This window comes from Vitis riparia, chromosome 4 (genome assembly GCF_004353265.1).
Source record: "Vitis riparia cultivar Riparia Gloire de Montpellier isolate 1030 chromosome 4, EGFV_Vit.rip_1.0, whole genome shotgun sequence".
NCBI classification, from domain to species: Eukaryota; Viridiplantae; Streptophyta; class Magnoliopsida; order Vitales; family Vitaceae; genus Vitis; species Vitis riparia.
Window position 1 is genome coordinate 10,294,707 of NC_048434.1, and position 22,216 is coordinate 10,316,922.

General features: G+C 35.4%; 2 protein-coding genes across 5 annotated transcripts; one reads left to right on the plus strand and one right to left on the minus strand.

Moving 5' to 3' along the window:
* Nucleotides 1-894: 894 nt before the first annotated feature.
* On the plus strand, nt 895-1,743 carry LOC117913470. Its single transcript, XM_034828455.1, has one exon. The coding sequence runs from the start codon at nt 987-989 to the stop codon at nt 1,545-1,547; it is 561 nt and encodes a 186-aa protein (XP_034684346.1). The 5' UTR covers nt 895-986; the 3' UTR covers nt 1,548-1,743.
* A 5,488-nt stretch (nt 1,744-7,231) lies between these two features.
* Nucleotides 7,232-20,199, minus strand: LOC117912061 (pentatricopeptide repeat-containing protein At5g66520-like). 4 transcript variants are annotated; one of them, XM_034826511.1, is made up of 3 exons: nt 18,391-20,199; nt 8,562-8,830; nt 7,232-7,725 (listed from the first exon to the last, which is right to left on the minus strand). In XM_034826511.1, the coding sequence occupies exon 1, from the start codon at nt 20,121-20,123 to the stop codon at nt 18,510-18,512; it is 1,614 nt and encodes a 537-aa protein (XP_034682402.1). In that variant the 5' UTR covers nt 20,124-20,199; the 3' UTR covers nt 7,232-7,725; nt 8,562-8,830; nt 18,391-18,509. The 4 variants fall into 4 exon arrangements, with proteins under 4 accessions (XP_034682402.1, XP_034682405.1, XP_034682403.1 ...); XM_034826512.1 differs by lacking the exon at nt 7,232-7,725 and adding an exon at nt 8,084-8,464; XM_034826514.1 differs by lacking the exon at nt 8,562-8,830.
* Between the last annotated feature and the right edge of the window lie 2,017 nt (nt 20,200-22,216).

Here is a 22,216-nt window from a genome sequence, read left to right on the forward strand (position 1 = left end):
ATATTTTCCAATTTTCTTAACAAAGTTCTAGATTGCTGTTAACAAACTTCGAGTTTTTATCTCTTCTTACCTTTTCTTGATTCATGAGAATAAAAGGGACAAAAAAGATGTCCTAACATATTTCCAAACTTAATTTTAATTTCTTTAAAAAATAAAAAATCTAGTCTGAAGTCCAAACATACAATCCTAACAAATTTGAATATACGAAGAATATTTAGGCTTTGAAAGTGTTCACACGTTCATTTTTTATTTTATTTTTTATTAAAAAAATTAGGAAATACCTTTTCTATCATGTTAAACATAAGGAAGGAAACAACATTACTTAAAATATTCTATAAAATCTATAATATAAAAATAATTATAATATAATACAAATATAAATATTTTTTTATAAGTAAATTTTGTCTTTTTTTGAGACTTGTCAAAGTTCATAGGCGTATTTTACGAAGCAGATGAACGTACTCGTGAAGGAAAACGAAAATGAAAAATTTTTAAATAATTAATAAATAAAATATTTCCAAATCTGTCCGCACTCAACTTCTAAGGACATAAAAAAAATTCCTTATACCAGTAGAAATTTAACATTAAATAACATTTTATGGATTAATAAAATATAAAAGCCATATTATTATTATTATTATTGAAGAATTGACTTTGTTGGATGGAGAAAAAAGTGTGTTCAAAGTAGAATGGAAATGTAGGTTTAGAAAATTTGTAATATGGAGTGAGGTAGAGTTTTTAAGTAATTGGTGTAAATGGAATATTTTTTTCACTAAAATTAGTTGTTAATTTGATTTGAAAAAGATATTCGCGTGAAAAAGGAAAGGCCTCTCTCTATATAAAACAAGTAGTCCGTAGGTATATAGGAAACAGAGCTCACGTGGTCACAGGCTTCCAAACCAAAAAAAAGAAAAGAATCTCTCCCTAATATCATTATCTCTCCTCTCTTCTCTCTTCTCTCTTCTCTCTTCGGCCGCAGGTCCCCGATGGCGCCGTTGACTCAGTCTGTCCTCAGCCTCCTCTCCGCCGCTCTCCTCCTGGGCTTCCTCTCTGATCCGGCCGCTGCTCGTCCCTGCAAAACCCTTTTCATCTCCTCCTACTCCGTATCCTTCCACCCCAATTTCCCCGATCAAAACAACCCTAACTCCGCAGGCACCGCCGGAATTCTCACGATTTTCACTGAGATCCGGCAATTTAACCCCCGTCCGCCACTCACCTTCGTCGACGCCGTCGAGGATCAGCACCCGATCGAGCGTCCGCCGCGATTTGGCCTCGGTCTAGGGTTCGACTCCGACTCCCTCCGCGACCGCACCAAGGACGTGCTCAGCGTTGTGGTGGCGCTGCTCTTCGGCGTCGGCTGTGGCGCTCTCACCGCCGCAACCATGTACTTGGGTTGGTCGCTCTTCTCCAACCGCCACCGCTACTCCGACTTCGATTACGATGACTTTGAGGATGATGACGTTGACATGAGCCCTAAGAAGGTGGGCTATGTGAAGATCCCTCCTCCTGCTGATGCCTCTACTCCCGTGGCAAAAGAGGCGGTATGAGGCACAGAAAAATTAGGGTTTTAATGCTTAATGCCTAGTGTTTTGCGTTTCTGAACCAGGTGCTATTTGCTATGTTATTATGAATTATATTGCTAAAAATGTGGGTACTTTTATGGTTTTGTGTTTCTCAATCACATCTATAACTATGCTTTGTGTATATTTATCATCTAATACATTGAATGCTTGTTTTATTTAATTTTTTTCTTTCGCTTGGGCTTCGATTATTTGGAAGGAAAAATTGTTCTCTGACATATGTTCGATTAATCTTCTTTTTTTTTGTATGGGAAGCTTTTTGGTTGAAACAAATGGAGCCTTGGTCTGTTTTCTTTTATTTAATTGCAGGTTGTATACCTTAAGGTTGATGGTGCGGTGATTTTGTAGTTTTCCTAAAGTTGATGATTGCGTAATTTTGCCCTTTTGTCGGAGTTTGTTGTAGTAGATGATGTTGTGATTTTGTAGTTTTGCACGAATGATCGACTACTTTTTTCCATTATCTTTATGTGTTGTGACCAAATTTTTAACATGCTTGATTTTTTCAGCAAGTGTTTGTGAAAATAGCAAGATTTTGGCCATAGGCTGTTTCAGGGAAGGGGATTGCATTTTCAATTTAGTTTTCATTCTTTTGCTATACTCCCTTTAGCAGGTGAAGTAGTGACCATGCGTCCTTTTGTTTTCCATAATGAGATTGACTTGTATTGAGATATAGCTATTGGATATATATTTTTCAGGCACTTAATAATATCATGTTCAATCTATTTATGAAATTTAGTAATATATATATACATATATGTCTCATATGGAAAATTGACACGACATTGTCTTGTCAATACTTATTGATGGAACAGTTTTTCACTAAAAAATCCCCGAGGCTGTACTCATTTTTCTGGAGTTGCAACCACTCTCCAACTATCAAATGCCTCTTTCAGCTTCGATTTAGAACTCAACTTTCTAATAAGAGATTTTTGTTGCATAGAAACTTAAGGATGGATACCTTATGTTGCATGAGCATTCAAGGCAGATCTTCAAATCAACTTGGCTATCATTTTTCAATTATTTTTTTTATGCTTTATTTTACTTTTTTAAGAAATTATATTAATTTCCTTGTCTTTATGTGGTATAAATGACCAGGATTATAAAATATTGATATTTTTTTAGTAATGAGGAGCCTACATTATATATCAACATAGGCTTTGAATTGAATTAAAGGCCTTTCTAGAATCAGGGGTAGGATTATGTATGGGATAGTGTTCTTTCTAGGAAGATTACTGTTCTTTCTATTTTAGTTTTTTTTTCTTTGGGGGGTTGGTTTGGTCAAGTATTCTTCTGGTTTTGTACTTGTTTTCCTTCTTTGCATCACCTCTAGTAGTTTTGTATCTTGCAATAGCATCTCAAATTCACAATTACATGTTTGGTGATTTTCATGTGGCTTTGCATGTGTGGTTCCTAGTAGGAACATTAGAAGGAAAGTGGCCAATCTTTTTGACAGACCTGGTAATACTGTAACGAAGAGAAACAAATAGAAAGGAGGAAAAGGAAATCAACAAACACCTTGGGGTCAATGTAACATTGTAACTTTCCACGACCATACAGTAAATCCGGTAATCTTTCGGGGGTTTTAGCATATCCATGAACTGTCTTAAAATGCTAGAGTGGGACTTTCCAGTTCAAGATAATAGAAAAAGTAACACAATGATGTTAAGTGAAGTACTAACTGACTTGGAACTTAATTGTCACGGCTCCCTAATTATTAGGGAACAGGTCTTATAGTTTTTACAGTGGAGGTTATTATACTTAGGAAAGGTTTCTCTATCATCCAATAGTCAATAAGGCCTGTTTTCTTAATAGTTAAAGTGATGTTGAGGGAGTCCTAGAGGCATTTGAGCTAAAGATTGGAGATCATGATCTGTTGTACAAGATGTTTGGAAGATGCTCAAAGAACTGATTCAGAGATTAGGATATTTCAGACCTATCCAGAAGGCAATATGGTTGCATATTTGAAGCCAAATTAGGCACAGCTAGCTCAGGAATTTTATTTGGGCTTGCGGCTTTCCAAGTAGGGTCATTCTGCATCTTGCCCATGATCTTTTAGGCTGGGTGTTTCCCCATTCTTGTTCTGCTTGTGATGGGATCTGTGAAATGGTATTTTATGAAAGAAGAAAAAGCAACAAGCACATAATGAAGATTTGTGTCTTAAAAATTCTTTGAAATTTTTAAGGGAACCTTTGAAGCATGGAAATAATTAGCTGCAGAAGGTTTCCATGGGATGTAGTCACAGAAGAATGCATTGAAAGTATGTTCCATCACTCAAATGTTTGTCATGCTTCTTTTAATTCTATTTCAGCCTGGATTCTATTGACTATGCAGTAAATACATCATTATGCTCTGGTTGTTGGTGCTAGAATTCCTTATGGGGTTTGTCCATTCAAATTAGATGTTGAGATTTTTCCTTAAAAGAGATATCATTGTTTTGGCACATTCATTAGTTTGAGGTGATTTTGACCTTTTAATTAATTGTATTTTGGGAGTGCTTCTAATGTCAATGCAATTAGTGGTTTTTGATGATCCTGAACTTGATAAGGAGTTGTTTACCTGTAATTTTGCTCGAACTGTTGCTTACACCAGTTGTTCAGGGTTAAACCGGCTTTGTTTCAGTATTTTGCTTCATTTAGGGCCCGAATGTATGCCATACCATACATGGGTATGTTTAGGGTAATGCTGACAAGGTGTTAACTAAAGGCTTCACCAGTTATTAACCTAATAGAAACCTTTTCCTGTTTTGCTGTTGTTTATCTACTCTATTAGAGATTGGAATCTTTACAATCTGTCTGCTCTGCGCTAAGAATAACTTTCTTAGAGCCAAATGCAGATAAATTGAGTGGAGAGATCTACACTTGCACTTTCTGTTTTGTTGACCAAATGCCTTTCTAAATTTCCTTCATGGTTTGAGGCAATTTGCAAGATAATTTCTGAGGTGGTGGTGGGGGCCCCTTGTTCCACAATTTCCGTGTTTGTTTCCCCCTGATTCTAAGTTGAAGTTTAGAGTAACTGTGGTTGAGTGGGTTGTATTTGTCTTGAAATTCGCAATCTGAGATGTAATCTGGCAAAATAAATACTAGATTTAGGTAGGTGCTGAACTCATAGCAGCTGCTAATAAGGACTCTTGTGTTCTTTTCAGTCAACTTTTATGTGAGGCATTATGGAAAACTGTCTTGAGTCTCACTGGACTTCATTTCCTGTTTGACTATAAACTAGACAATTAATTTTAGTTCCGACTTGGTGAATAGAAAAATATACAGGGGAAAAATAATTTGGATCTAGTATTTGCCCTCATTTCCACTGAGAAAGCACTCCTTTCTAGCTTTGGGGATTTGATGAATGGACAATCTAGAGAGTTGCTGTGTTCTTTAAACATTGGATTCAATTTAGAATGCTGAGATTTGAGCGATCTTATGTCCTGTTGGTGGTGCTTATGCCAATGTAAGGGAAATATGATGCAGTGTTAGGAATAGAATTGAGATGTGAATATGCAATAGGATTATATTTTGGGAGTATGTGTGTGGAGCAATATGCCTCTGATTATGCTGACTTCAAATGTAGGAGGTTGTTCAAGGAAAACAGGTTTTTGTTATGTATTTGTCAGGGTGAATTGAAGAGACACCAGACTCTGTTGTCATTCTTTCCTGTAGGATTCAGCTGCATAACCCCTGATCTAGTACTAGTACTGTGCTTCTCATTCTACTCCAGTACACAGTTCGAGATTTAGATCTGAATCTGTTGATTTATGATATGTCAAAATCTTGAAGCAATTGTCTTGCAAAGGATTAGTGATTATATGTGTTGCATGCTGAAACTTCAATAAGTAAATTTATACTCTGAAGATCATAAAGCATATGAAGCAAATATATAAAATATAGCAATGATTCAATCGTTATACAGTTTCAAAAGATCCATCTAAATAATTAAATCTATAGAATATAGCAAAGTATCCATCTTGAAACAGGAAAAAACACAACCCCTTGTTCAATCAAACTGCACAATAGTGTTTGAATGGAAACTAACCGTTCTGAAGCTCAAATTGATTGTACTGCCATGTTTATATTGATTCTTGTGAGCTCTAATTGATTATGTAAGGATGTTGGTGGCTGATAAAAATTAGAAATGAAGCCTTAGAGTTGAAGGAGAGTTTTGGAAACTTTTACAAATCTGTTTTGAATGGGAAAGAATATTAATTTTGTTTTTCTTATTATTAGTGGGAAATCTTTGTTGAATTTCTTTTTTTTTTTTCTTTTCCTGAATTTTTCAATGTCTTTGTAGGGTAACTTCATCCAAAGAATCTTTTATTGCTATTCTGGATTTTAATTGCAGTATAGGTAAGATGCCCAAACTCAGACCCAAGTCCCCACTCGTCAGCATTGTGTTGGACTCCAGCACAATTAGTATAGCAGGGGAAGGACAATGGGAGCCTCTTGGCACCTTGAATTTGCATTTGGTCAAGTTTCAGTCAACAATTTTTGCAGGCTGATATTTGACCATCCGAGTATGCATTTGGTTTGAAACACAAGATATTGTACTGTTGACCAGCTGAGTAGGTAATTGGTAAAGAGCACATCCCTGGTAATCCCACTGTTTATTCCTTATTTTATGCAAGGCATTGTCTGTTAGTCCAGGGTCGAGGCTGCTTCTCATTCCCCTGCTTTTGTTTCCTTGAAAATGGCTTTGTTCCTAGGGACCATTCTGCTTTCTTGTATTATCAAGTGCAATCTGCATTCTTGTATTAGAAGAATGAGGACATTAAGGAATTGAAGCACCACAATAAGATGTCATGTTCCCCTTTAGTTTCTAGATGTGCCTCAGCTGTTAGTCTCTTTATGCTATGCATATTCATATTGTTCCCACCCTCTTTGGGCCTCTCACTCAGAAATTTGCTCATTATCTGCCAAACTCCTTCAACCCCCAAGATGAGAATTTCAGTTTTCTACATCCTGAAATCATAAGGCACTGAGTTATGCAAACTAGGGGGAAGAGAGCTGTATATGGTTAAATGCTGAAAAGCTGTGCTTGTTTACATACCTACATTTTGATTTGCCTTGGCAATTGAATGGCATAACAAAGCTGCTGATGCTGCCCCTTCATGACCATTAACATAAACCCTTGTGAGCTACACTTGCTATTCTTTCTGCTAATTTCTAGTTTCAAATGCAACACTGGAAATACACTAATTAATTGTATGAACGTATTTTTTTTAGAAATTTATTAGTTGGGGGATCGCAGATCGATTAGGAAAAGATGTTTTCAGCATTTTACTGTGCTTTATTTTTTAAGCTTATAGAAGTATTTTAAAGCTACTGGGATTTTGAGCATATGAGAGGGGGTTTTAGATTAAAAATAAATTAACTATTTTAACTTAATATTTAAAATTATTTTTATTTTAAATTATAATATTAATTTATTTTACCAATTATAGTGACTTAAATTAAGTCATAAAACCATTAAGTTGATTTACCAAACAATTCACTAAATGCCACAAAACCATACCAAAAACAAGCATTCCACGTTATGTGTAATGAGAGAGCATAAATTGCCTGATCATTAGCTTCCATGCACTCTCATTGCTGACCTTAATCACATTCCAGCAGAGCTAGAACGCATTCCATTTTCTATTGCTACTAGTTTCCCTTTATTCCTTTTTGTCTTTTCTCTTTCATTAGAAGTTATACTCGTTCATATGTTCCCTGGATCACAAATTTTGTATGAAAGAAGAATCAAAGCATACTACACAGGCAAACATAGAAGTAAATAAATAAATATAGACACACAAGTCCAAGCATGAGAAGATAGAGGCCAATGTCATAAAACACAAGCCAAGTATATGCGAATCTGAAGATGACATAAGGCCTAACTCCCAGAATCATCCAAAAATCAGAAGAGGAGGAAGGCCTAATCCTGCCTCAACATCATCAAACATCTGCATTGTTGATTTGTTTGGAAATATGTAGAGCAATGCATCCATGAGGGCCAAACCTTGAATCATTTTCAGCTTTGTTTCTTAATCACCATGGCTTATTGCCAAAAGCAGGGCTTCCCTTCGAGCGACACGTTCTTGCCACCGCAGAAGCATTCTCCACACAACCCTTGGAATCTCTACTAATCCAATCTACAGCTCTGAATCCTCTGACATCTGGCTTGTAACCATCAAATTGAGTTCCAAATCATAAATAACAGAGCATTCCCATTAAATCCAATGCATTTCAACCTATTAACATTGCTTAAGGGTAATAGGACAACCAACAATTAGAAAAAAAATTATTGATCTTAACAAGTTTTCTGGTAGTAAATTTCTTAATGACCAACAAGGATTTAGAGTATCACCCATGCACACAAATCTCATTAGGATGTTCCACATATTCTGAAACATGGTTGCATTCTTTTCCAAGAATTAAACCAATCAACAGCAACCATGATATTGAAGAAAAAAATATATATTTGATTTTATCCCAAACATCAACAATAAAACAGCAAGAAATAATATATATATATATATATATGATTAGTATCTTGGAGATTAAAATAGCAAGCAACACAATTTGTCAGAATATGTAACCTCTAGAACTAAGGAAGCATCTAGTATGAATACTTTAAGAATAAGAAGCTGACTCCAGTTAAGCATATCAACTTTAGGATGAGGCTTCCAGTTCCATACAGTTGACTGGAGAGGGAATTCATCTTATCAGAGAAACCCCAATAGACCTCCTGATTTTCAGAGGCAGGTCATCAACCCTGTTCTCAAAAGTTCTTGGCTTCATGGAGATGCCTAAGAGAAACATAGTGGATTCAAATGCTTTCTAAAACAAGCAGTGGGTTGGGCTTGAATTTAAAGAAGGCAATCACTTCCTTGATGTCAGAGATCTACCCATGTTCTGACAGGAAAAAAGTAATTCCAGAAATGGTGAATTCCTGAAGTAGATTACTTTGAACTGAAATGCCTCTTAATTAAGTATGATGCTGGTTTTGTACCTGTTGCTGCAGTTGATAAGCAAGTTGTTTAATGTGTAAGGTGCTAGAAAAGATTCCCTAGAATACATTGGAACCGTTGATGCAGGTTCTGGTGCCTTTTGAATCACTTCTGCTGGTGCTGCCACTGCTGTTGAAGATGCTGGAAAAGCCATGAACTTGATTTTTGTTTTAGAGAGCATACATTTATATCCTTCAAACTGATAATATTCTCTTCCCAACAACTTTGAATCAAATCTGCAACACATCCAGGGAGATGATCTTCAAGCAGCCTGTAAATTCAGATTGCAGGCTCTGTCTCAGCCATTCTAAGCAGTTATTTTAAATAGTAATTTTTAGGTAATCAATAATAATAATTTTTAGCAAATTGTAATTATGACAAATGCTGCTTAGCTATTCTAGGAAATTACTATCCATGCCATTGTAGCATGGCACTTCCATTTTTTTAGTTTCTATTTAGGTTTATATGAGTATTTCCTATGTTGCAATTTCTAGCAGTTTTCTGATTTTGAGGATTTGAGTCTTTGGTTACTCTATCAGTAGAATTGTTCTTAAAGGTCTTTAACTTGCCTAGGAAGTTTGGTAAGTTGTATAAACAAGGTCCATGCCACCAAAATAACAAAAAAATTTCAAACAAATAAAATTGAGTTTGACTTGAGCTAGTCTTAAAATCCAAGAGCCTGTTTTGGAAGTGTTTTTAAAAACAATTTTCTGTTCTTAAAAACAAAAAACTATTTTACAGATTAGAAAATTTTCTAGACTTGAAAACACATTTTGATATTATTTTTTATTTTCTTTTTACAAAATAAAGTTTTTTGAAAACTTGTTCTAAAAACAAGTATTTTTTTAAAACATAATTTAGTTATTTTTAATTGTTTTCACTAGTTTTCTAAGGGTTGTTTTAAAATATAATTGTACAAATATCGAGAATGGTTGAAAAATAAAACATTATAGATAAAAATTATTTTTAAGAAATATTTCAAAAAAATAGAAAACAAGTTGAGAATATTCTAAATTTCCAAATATACTTTTTATTTTAGAAAATATCATAGAACTGGTTTTGAAAAACTATTTAAAAAAGTTGTTCTTTGATAATTGTTTTTTTTAAATGTTCCTAAACAAGCCCCAATCTCTCCCTTTCAATAATTCTTTGCTCCACTTGTTCATTCTCAAGTAATCTCCATTCTTCTTCCTCCATAAAATTTATTCTTACTTATACACACACATATTTTACGGTCTTTTTGTAAGACAATCTTAGCCTTAAGGTTTTGAAGGCCATCCTACATCAATTGGCTTCCAGCCATCAGGTCCTTATGGAAGAAAAGGAAAAAATATTTTTAGAATGGTAGTTTAGTAATTTTGATATGGTTAGCATGGGTTATACCGGCATCCCATAGTTTATTTGTCGTTTCTATCAATTTAAAATACTTTTTTCTATCAATTTATCCATTTGTCGTTTCCTATAAAAAAAAATATAGTTTATCTGATTATTTTATTTTATTAGGATTGATTTTAGTAGTTTATTTATTTATTTTGTCAAACTTCTATTAGTTTTAGCTTCTAATTTGTTTAGGCAAAAGAATTGTATTCCTACTTGACGTAGTCTTAGGAAAAAAAAATTTAAGAGTTTATACAAACCTATGTAGTCTTTCAGATTTATAAGTAACTATTAGCTTCTTTGAAAGGTGTAGTCTTCTCCAAGTGAAATTCCTTAGGAACCTGAGGTGTGAATGATTTTTTTTCTCCTTTTAGTTTTTCCCAATGCCTCTCATCTCATTCTGCAACTCAGAAACTTCCTTGGTGCTAGAAATTTAACAATCTTGCATCAAACTAGGCATTAGATCCTACAAACAGCACTATATCAATTACAAGTGGTTGAAGTTTTGAGGGAAATTCAGTGGATCAACAACATGATGATAAATGTGATGATTGCTCCAATGAAATTGGAATTTTGAAGATTAGAGGCATAATCCTATATTTCAAACCATTGTATGTTGTGGCAATAATTCTTAATGGAGTACAAAGGAATAAATAATTTCACTCTATTTTGAATCTCCAAATGAGTAGAGTGCAAATAAATGCATACAAGGGCTAACAACGATATATCTAATTTAGGACACAATCATGAAACCTAATTATAAGGCAATTATCTAGGAATGAAATAAAGGAAAGAAATAAAATAGAGAACTCTACAAAATCAATCACAATATTTACAGACAAATCATTGCTAATAAGATCTAGTAAAATTTATCAAATCTTCCAACAAAGTAAAATGGGGCAAAAAGTCCTATTAAATGTCACCAAAGGAAATATAAGAAAACTGACAACAAAATTTGTCTTAAGTTCGAAAACAATCTAAAACAAATACTGCTCTACTTGAACAAATTGTATTAGAAGACAATCTATACATCCTATTTATACACAATTAAGGATCAAATTCACCTACCATCTATCCTCCAACAATCTCTCATAAATTAGAATCTACTAAAGAAAAAATTAAAGAAACAAATATAATTAATACAAAATCATTTGATTGACTAGGATCACAATCAAATTCTTAAGAACCTACCAAGACTCCCCCTCAAGCTAGAGAATAGATGTTATCCATTCCCAACTTGCATGTAATTATTTGAAACTAGTGACTAACCAATTCTTTTTTTTTTTGATAAGTAAAGCAAGATATATTAATGGAGAGGCGGAAAGTTACAAGTATACAGGGGGTATACAAAGCAACAACCCCCTCTCAAAACCAAAAAAAAAACAAAAAGGGCTCACCACCCCTTAGTTTGACGCCAACCATTCCAAAAACCCTATAAGGGACACACTCTCCTCACCAATATACAATCTAGCCCAGCTCCACAAGCTACAAACAAAAGAATTCTTAAGCTTTTGGATATCTAACACTCCCCCCCTAAAAGCTAGCCTATTTCTCTCTTTCCAAACCGTCCAAAAAATACATAACGGAATGGATTTCCATATCTTTTTCCTTTTTTTTCCCACAAAAGGGCCCCTCCAGCTAGTTAAGACCTCCTTTACAGTTTCTGGAAAGACCCACTGCACACCTGATAACCCAAGAACAATATCTCACAGAACTCTGACCACTATACAATGAATAAGCATATGATTTACAGTTTCTTCTTCACAACCACATAGAAAACAACGATTAGGAAGCTGCCATCCTCTTTTCTGAAGTCTATCAAGAGTGAGAACCCTCCCCCATGTAGCCTCCCAAGCATAGAATGCAACCTTGGTTGGAACTGAATCCACCCAAATGCATCTAGAAGGAAAATCAAGCATAGTGACTAACCAATTCTTAATCAACACATCTACAAGTTACCCCTTTGTTTAAATATAAGGTGCGTTGATCAAAACACCATCAAGTTTTTCTTGATCTACTTCTACATGTTTTGTTCGATCATCTTGTACTGGATTGTGAGCAATATTGATTTTTGATTTGTTGTTACAATATAACTTCATTGTCCCTTCCCACTTGATTTCTAAATCATCAAGGATAATATTTATCCATAATAACTTACAAATCTCATATGCTATAGCTTTGAACTCTAACTGCACTTGATCGAGCCACCATGGATTGCTTCTTACTTCTCCATGACACTACGTTGCCAACTTAGAGCCTGTACAATAATTGGAGGTAGATCACCGATCTACCATTGATCCTACCCAATCCGGATGAAATTATGCATCTGGTCTTAACTCTTCATTTTTCTTAAAGAAAATTCCATTTCTAGAGCAGATTTTAAGTAAAGTAGAATATTGTATAGCACCTCTAAATGAACTTTTCTAGTTTATGGTCTTATTCAATATGGGTGTCAATAAGCTTACAATCAAGCATACTTGTCTACTTAAGAAGATCCAATATATACTTCTGTTGAGAGATAAAAATATTCTTCCTTGACTAGGCCACTTCAACCCCCAAAAAGTAATTGAGTCTTCCCAAGTCGTTTATCTCAAACTCTTTAGCTAGTTTCTTCTCGAGTCTTTCTATTTCCTCTAAGTCATCTCTTGCCACAATTTTTTCATCAACATAAATTATGACAATAGTAAGTTTACCCATATGTGAGCATTTGATGAATGGTGTATGATCTTCTTAGCTTTGTCAAAACTCTTTATTATTCATGGCTTTCACAAATCTTTCAAACCATGCTCAAGGAGATTGTTTTAGGCCATAAAGCACCTTTCTTAGTCTACACAAAAATTGTTTCTCTTTAAGTCTCCATTGAAACTAGATGGTGTTTCCATATACACTTTTTCTTCAAAATCACCATGGAAAAATGCATTCCTAACATTAAGTTGTTGTAAAGACCAACCAAATTTAGGTGTCAAGGATAGTAATATATGAAAGGTATTCATCTTTGCTGCTAGAATAAAGGTTTTTTAGTAGTTCACCCCATAAGTTTGCGTATCCCCTGGGCCATGAGCCTAGCCTTATACCTCTCCAATGTCCCATCAGCTCTATACTTAACTGTGAACACTCATTTACATCCAACCAGTTTTTTCCCTTCGGTAATTCAACTATTTCCCAAGTTTGGTTTTTTTTCAAGAGCTAACATCTCTTCCATGGATTTCCCCCAATTCTCTTTTCTAAGTGCTTCTTGAACTATTTGAGAAATTTCAATAGGAGTTTGTTTGGTAAGGAAGGCACTATGTCATAGGGATAGCTTTTCAAATGAAATGAAATGAAATTGGAAACCAGGGGTTAAGTGCATTTTCCGATGGCTTTCCTAAGGGCAATTGGTAAATGGAGATCAAGAACACTTCTCAATCTTTGTTTTGAACAAATAGATCATGAGTTTCTGGTGAGAGCAACAAATTTGAAGCAATAGGAGACGTAACACTAGAAATAGATTGGTGGAGTTTGTGTGTTCATTACTAGGCTTGGATTCAGACTCTCGAGCTTGTACTCAATCAAGTCATAATTGTTTCTGCCTAGAATAAGCATGCACTGGCATGACAGCCACATTAACTACCCCTTGATCTGTCTCTTATGAGGATTCTTGACCAGGTGACAAGGATGTAGAACCTATAGGTGAGACCTTTTGTGCAGGTGGCATAGATTCAGAAAGTTCAAGCAGATCATAAGAGAGAAACTTATCTTCACCTAAGCTCTCCCCTTGGAGATAAGGATTAGGAAAAAATCATTATTTTCAACAAAAATGACATCCATGGTGGTGAAAATTTTTTCAGCAGAATGCAAGATTATAACATTTATAACTCCTTTTAGTTGGAGAGTATCCCCCACAAATACACATTTTAGAGCTCGAGGATCAAATTTGCTGCAATTTAGAGGATAGATATGGACAAATAACACGCAACCAAAGACTTAGAGAGGAAGTTCACGGGAGTTTTTGAAAGGTGGGAAAAAATTTTGAGAGTGTCTAATGAAGCTTTATTTTCAAGCACTTTTGTGGGTAGTTGGGTAATCAAAATAGTTCAATTAGGACAACTTCTCGTCAATATGATTTAGGCATAATTTTATAAAAAAGTAGGGTCAAGTGATTTGACTTCTAATAGATCCTTGATTTTTTGTTTATCCATGTCATTTTGTTGGAATTAATACATTAAGACTTATACAATCCCTTCTTTTTCGAGAAAGGGAAATAACATCTAATTAAAGTACTCTTTCCTATTATTAGATCTAATGTTTTTTTATCTTAACTCTAAACTATGTGATAACCATTTTGCGGAAAAAAGGAAACACAAAACTAACATTTGATTTGTTTTTAATGAGGAATAACCAATTCACCCTAGTACAATCATCTATAAGAACACAAACCACTTTGCTCTTGAAAAACTTGGGATTTGAGAGGATCCCCAAACATCAGTATGAATTAACAAAAAAGAGAATATTGATTTTGTATTACTTAAAGGAAACGGAACATGATGATGTTTAGCTAATTGACAAACCTCACAATGAAAACTGTTAACATTCAATTTATTGAATGATAAGGAAACATTTTTTTAGCAAAGAAAATGATGACACCCTAGATGAAGATGATGCAACCATATTTGGGCTTTATTCAATAAGAATTTTAAAAAAATAAAAAATAAAAGCGTGACATATGATCACCATTGCCAAAACTAGATTCAAGCAGGTACAAACCCATCTTGTTCCTTAGCATGTCCAATCATCCTCCCCATGGCTCGGTCTTGGATCACATAATGAGATGGGAAAAAGGTTATGGTATAATTCAAATCTTTAGTAGTTTAATGAATTGCCAAGAGGTTAGTTGAAAGTTTTGGAACAGGTGACATGAATTTTAATGTGAGAGACAATGTTAAGGCAACTTTTCCTTGGCACAAAATGCTGCTAGTGTCTTATCAGCAACTTTAATTTTTTTATCCCCAAAATATGGATTATTAGAAGTGAAACAGTGTGAAGAATAAGTCATATGATCAGTAGCACTTGAGTCAAGGACCCATGTACTTGGAAAATAGTCCTTTGAAATACTAAGAACATGAGAAATAGGATACTTACCTGATTAAGTGAGAGAGCATGAAGTAATAGGCTTATCCATTAAAGTTAGAAGGCTACGAAGCCTCTCAATCTCCTCTTTGCTTAATCTATCAGCATCTAAATCATTAGATGCTGAGACTTCTTACTGGGAATTCTCTTAAGATCGAGTAATATTGGGTTGGCCACTCCGATGTCCAAATTGTGCATATCAATTTTCGTTCCCTCTACCATATGATTGCAGCTTTCCATAGAGTTTCCAGCAGGCCTCCTTGGTATGCCTTGGTTTTTTACAATAGATACATCATAAGCCATCTTTATTCACTGGTGATCTGGATATTTCACTTCCTTCATAATTGTTGTTTGGCAATGTAGAGTTTGGCTTCATAGTGATAAGAGTTGAGCCTTCTGTTGTTAGTGTCAAGCATAACACTCCTTCCTTCTCCTGCTCTTATAATGGAGAAGACTTTATTTAGTGGAGGTAGATCTTCCTTTCCAAGGACTTAAACCTTAACTTGATCGTATTCCACATTGAAATCTCACTAAGAAATTAAATATCCTTTCTCTTTCAACATATGTGAGCATGATTGCAGCATCTTCGCTGCACTTCATCTTAATCTTATGACAATAATCTAATTCGAGCCATAAGGTTTTCATGATATTGTAGTATTCAGTAACAAAAAAAGTACCTTACTTGGTAGCACCAATATTGGAATTTATTTCATAGATGTGGGCAGCATCCCTCACTTTAGAGTATTTTGCCTAATAGTCTCCCAAATATCACTAACCATCATCAAGAATATGCACATCCCACTGACCTCTAGTTGCATTGAATTCCATAGCCATGACATAATCATCAAGTCCTCTTCATCTGAAACAGTAAACTTTGGATCGTCTCACTCAAGACAAGTCCAATTAGATGACTCAACTTTCCTTTTCCCTTAAAAAACATTTGTACAAGTTGAGACCACACCAGGTAATCGCAGTCATTGGGTTGGATCGATTATGCAGATTTTGATATTCTACATAAAGGTTTTTGCTAGTCAGGTTAGGAGCAAAGTTTGAAGACTAGATGATTTCTAATCCATCAAACATATTAGAGCTAATCAAAAACAATTTTTGTAAATTTGAGATAGAAGAAAATTTATGAGGCTATGTGGACTAAAATTCAAAGGAAGGAGATGGAGACCAACAAGTTCTACTACTACTAGCAATGAAGGCCATACAAGTGTGGTGAAATTCTCAATGATTAAGGCTGAGAATAGGAAAAACTTAGGGTGCAAAAGAGAGCCCTAGCTCTGATACCATGAAACAAATTCTATTCTAATTGAATTGTATTAGAATACAATCTATACATCCTATTAATACACAATTAGGGAACAGATTCACCTATAATCTCCATTCTCTCTTGTAAATCACGGATTAGATTCACCTACCACTTATCATCCTACAATCTCTCCCATAAGTAAGATTCTACCAAAGAAAAAAGAAAAGAAATAAATACAACTAATGCAAAATCATTTGATTGACTAGGATCACAGTCAGATTCACAATCTGAAAACTCTTTTCTTTTCTCTTTTATTATATTACAACAAAGTAAAAAAAAAAAATGGTTGTCTTTGGCAAAAATTTGATTGACATTGAGAAAATCCATTGGTTTTTAAGGTGTTGGATGATAGTACACATTGGTCAACCGTGTTCTAAACTTTTGTCCTTTTATTGGAAAATGGAATTGAAGCTTAAGAATGTAAAACATTGCGTTTAAAACATTTAGATCATTTTTTTATCAAACTAAAGGATAATAATTTAAGCTGAACCAAGATTTTTTTAGTCTTGTCCAATCGATCGGACTTCAATCACATCTATGATTTTTTCATTATTTTCCAAATGAATTGCAGTCGTTCGATGGGTTTTAACCCTAATACTTTAGCCTTCTTTCCAGATGAGGAAGGGGGTTGTGAGAGTTAATGGAACCCTCTTTGAGCTTCAAGCTCCTTACCTATTTTAAGGGTGTTTGGTTTGAAAGAGAATTTTATGGGTTTTAAGTTGAAAATCATATTTGAGTGAGAAAATTTCTTTCAAAATGGGTTGATTTAGTGTAGGTTTCATCCCTACTTTCATACTCATCATTTTGGGGTAAAACCTAAATTTCTTTTTGTGTGGATTCAAGAAGTGGCCGAGATCAAGCTCGGTGTGAACTCCAAGCATGTTCTAGAAGAAGAAAGTGGGTAGCTGAAGTTTGAAGGTTCTAGGCAAGTGGTATGGGAGAAGATTGAAGGTTTAGGCTATGTAAATCCTTGTACTCAATTAATTTTCTTCATAGTGGATGTTTTGATTGCTTGAGGCCTGTGATTTTTTATCTCTTCAGAGGTTTTCCACATTAAAATTTTGGTGTCATTGTTTCTTCATTCCGATCTCATCTTTTGATTATTTTTCATTGGCTTGTTAATTTTCCATTGATTTATTTTATTGAGAAATTGAGGTTATGAGTTAAAATTTGATCATTTAAGCTTTGAAAGAGAATGAAATATTTTTTTTTTGGTTTTGATGTTAATAGACATGTGAAAATGTGAATTTGAGTTGATGAAATGTTTTATTTTTGTTTTGGTTTTGATGTTAATAGACATGTGAAAATGTGAATTTGAGTTGATGAAATGTTTTATATATCTTGGTCGGGGAATGTCGACTCATTTGCATGTGAATTGCATGGATTATTTTGTTGAGAGAGTATTGGTGCATCCATATTGCTTGTGTGTTTTGCTTGATTGTTGATAGGATTAAAAAAGATAGACAAAGCAATTGAAAATTCAAGGGAGTGTTTAGCATTTGTGAGGGGTACTATATCAAATTGTTTTTAAAAAACTTTACAACCCCCGTAAACACCCCCCCCCCCCCCCCCCCCCACACACACACACACACCCACCACCCAACCAAGTGTTATCCATAGGTGAGATTCATCTTCACAATGATATTGATTTGCAACAAATATTGACAGTGGGATTCTGAACCAGGGCCTACTAAGGTACTACTAGATTAGGTTCCAACAACAGATTTTATGCTCCAACATTCCCTTGATAGTGGGTGTGGGAGGGACAAAAGATGCAAGGGAAAAACTTGGGATGACAGCTTTAGGAACACTAGATAATGTAATCCTTGGTTAGTAAATCTAGCTTATAGTGTTTCCTGATTCCATCATGGCAAACAGAAATTAAAGGCCAATTATTTACAAAATGCTCCAATGCCAGAATGTTTCAATGTTATCTTCATTAAATCAAGGTGAAATTTCAAAATGATTATTTCACACAAAAAATACACACTAGAAGCAAAATTGTGGATTCAAGAGAAGTAAAAGAGCATTACCTCAAAAGTGTGCTTAGTTGAATTTGGCAATTAAAACTCATGGATAGCGCTATCTTTTCCCCTTATGAATTTCCCACACCACCAGCTCAGTATGCATCCAATCCCAGCTACAAGTAGTTTTACTCAAATTTCATGTCATCATTGTCATCATCTTCAGACCAAAGTGATTTCAAGTGCTTGTCAATACCAAGAAGCAACAACACAATCTCATCCATAAAAACATGAGACATATCTCCAGCAACAAATTCGAAAACCGCACCATCCACTTCAATCAAGCTACACCCTGGAACCTTTTTCACCTTTTTTTCTTCCATTCCCTTCCTTACCTTAGCTACATCCTCCCATTGGTTAGCTGAGGCATACATATTTGAAAGAAGGACATGAACACCTCCATGGTCAAGACTCCGCTCCGCCAAGCACTCAACTGTTTCTTTACCTAACTCAACGTCGCCATGAACCCTACAAGCATTGAGTAATGCACCCAATACATAAGAATCTGGCTCCAGGGGCATCTCCCTGACCACCCTCTTAGCATCCTCTAGCATCCCAGCTCTGCCCAAAAGATCTACCAAACAGCCATAGTGCTGGACGACTGGTTCAATTCCATAAATATTTGTCATACTTTTGAAGATTCTCAATCCTTCTTCCACCAATCCAACTCGACTACAAGCACTTAAGAGACATATAAAAGTAACTTCATTTGGACAAACCCCTTCATTCTGCATTCTTGTAAACATCTCAATAGCTGTGGCACTGTGACCATGATTGGCTAAGCCTGAAATTAAAGAAGTAAAAGCAAAGACGTCCCGATCTAGCATTTCATCAAACACACGACAAGCTGTTTCTACACAGCCGCACTTTGCATACATGTCTATAAGCGCTGTCCCCAATATTCTATCCAATACCATACGGTTTCTATCCACATATGCATGAATCCACCTTCCCTGATCCAATGCCCCAAGAAAAGCACAAGCAGTGAGTGCACCCACTATTGCCCCATGATTAGGCCGAAATCCAGCAATCTGCATATCATTGAAAAGCTCTAAAGCCTCCCTAAACAACCCAATTTGCGCATACCCAGTGATCATCGCACTCCAAGAAACCGCATTCTTCTCAGGCATTTCATCAAACAGTTGCCTCGCCACCACGACCTGCCCAGACTTGGCATACCCATTTATCACAGCAGTCCACGTAACAACGTCTCGGTGCACACTCCCATCAAACAACCTTCGAGCCGAGTCCATGCAATTACAAGACGCGTACAAATGGAGCAATCCGTTTTGCACGAAATCATAGGCTTCCCAACCCAATCTGACCGCCTGAGCGTGGAGTAGGATCCCGAAAGAGAGGTCAGAGAGCTGAGCACAGGCTTGAAGAAGAAAAGAGAAAGTGTAGTTATTGGGTAAGAAGCCAGTACTAAGCATGTATTTGTAAAGAGAGAGCACAGTGGCGGGTTCCTTTTTGTCGGTGAAAGCTCGTAGCATGGTGTTCCAAATGAAGGAGGTGCGTCGAGGGAGAGAGAGAAAGAGGAGGTAGGCGTGAGAGATGTCGCCTTGGGCGGAGACGGCGCAGAATGAGATGATTCTGCCGGCTGCGAAGGGGTCGAAGAGGGTGCCGGAAACGGTGAGATGGGACTGAATCTGTTTGATGTGAGCCATGGTTACGCATTGGTCTAAGAGGGAGAGAACTCTGCGACTTGATTTCAAATATTTGGAGCCAACAGAAGCCAACATCTACCACCGATGACATATCATCCCAACTTTTCAACTACTTATTTCCTCCGCTGTGCACAGCTTCACAAATAATTCCTCACCATTTCTATACGGTTATTTGATTAATAGTGCCGTTGAAAATGTAAATTCCTAAGAACGAACCCTCACGTTTGAAAATACAAAATATAATTTGTTTTGGACAAAAATATCCTTTGATAATTTTTTTAACTCTTTTCCATATCAAGCATTTTTTGGATAAAAAGTTCAAAAATAAAACTGTCAAATGATGTTACATATGTAATTTTCAAACATGATACTTTTTCAAATATGGGTATTTTCTCATCCTATTAATCAAATATTTCTTTCCATATATGGATACGACCGTGGAAAAAGTTCTACAACTACACTAAGAGGTTTGTATAAAAGTACAAAAATTAAAAATAAAAATCTATTATAAATGTGTGGAAATTTTTTTCTTTGAATATTCATATAAATTTTACAATAATGATAAACGTATTTATCATAATCATTCTAATTCTAACATTATAAATGGGGTCATAGTTACCGAAAATAAGATAACTTCACAATTCTCATTTTTCTAATTTTGTTTTTCTCATATTCTTCTCTTTCCTTTTTCTACTTTTTACAACATGATGTTTTTGTTATAAAGAGAAATTAATTTACCCACAAGAGTTCTCCTTGCATGCTTGAAACATTCAATAATATCTAGAAAGGTATGGAGTGTTACTATTCACAAAAAAAAAAAAAAAAAAAAAAAACTATCATCTAATTGGGAAGGACCATATAGTTGATGAATATACTCGATGGGAAAAATATCCTATGTCCTTGGCACACATGTAATTTGTGAAAATACTATGAATGAAATGATTGACAATTGCCATTGAAGTTTAAAATTAACAAGATTATGGTAGCCTAGGTTCAACACCTTCAAAAGTCTCCTTTCAAATGGCCCCTTATAGTGGCCTAAATTTGCCCAATTGATAACAGTCCCCAAGTGGAGCAACTTCCATGGACAACTCTCTTTGAGTGGTCCCTAATGGCCTGAATTCCTTTAAGGTATTTGTGAGCACCTCCTTAATATGATTCCTTTGAATGGCCTCTAGGGGCCTAAAATCCCTTAAAGGCATTCACCCAAGGGATCATAGTCACCTAGGTTAAGCACCTTCTTAAGATGACTCCCTTCAAATTGCCCTTAATAACCTAAAGCATTACGGAATAAAAACTCTCAAACACTTATTTATCATAATAAGACGATTCAAAAACAACCAAAGGTGATATCATTAATAGAGGGGAAAGGAAAAAAAGGTGCACTGACATTATCCTCTATCAAAACTGAGAAAATAAAGGCTAAACTTAAATGAGAAAAACACCCAAAAGGGAAGTGAATTGGGTTTTTCAAAATTTTTTTCAATACAACAAATTCAAGCACAATAGAAGCAAAAATAAAGAGGTAGAGTTAGAGAAAGCAAACTCGGATTTTATAGTGATTCGACTCTTCCTTGTCTATGTCCACTCTCCTCAATCTCCTAACCGAGTGAGAGTTCCACTAACTTGAAGTTTCAACCGAGCTTCCAATCTCCTTTACACTTGGATTCCGGCTCCAATTGGCTCTTACACAATCTCTTCAAGATTCAACCCTCTTGAAGGCTTTAACACTCAATTTTTACAAGAATGAATCCCTCAACCTAGCTCAATGATAGCTAAAATACAAATCAAATCTAGGATGAAACACAAAGGTGCACTAAAGGATATGCAAGTGTAGATTTAATGCACCAAGAAAGAAATAAGAGCTTTTAAGGCAAAAACAAGTGGATAGACAATTGAATGCAAGTGTTCTCTATGTCATAAATGAAGTGGAGCTCTCAATTATAGGTTTCTAACCTCGGGAGCCAAGAAAAACAAAAAGCAACCTCAATCGGTCAAGCTGGAGGTCGACCGGTTCACTAGCCGTTGGAGCATTTAATGCTTTGGTAGGTTACCGTTGTTTCGATTGGACCTCGACTAGAGGTTGACATGGAAGGAGGGTGCTTCAACATGGAAAGGAAAACTATTGGATGAGAGAGGGTGTTTTTAACACTCCTCAACTGGACAAG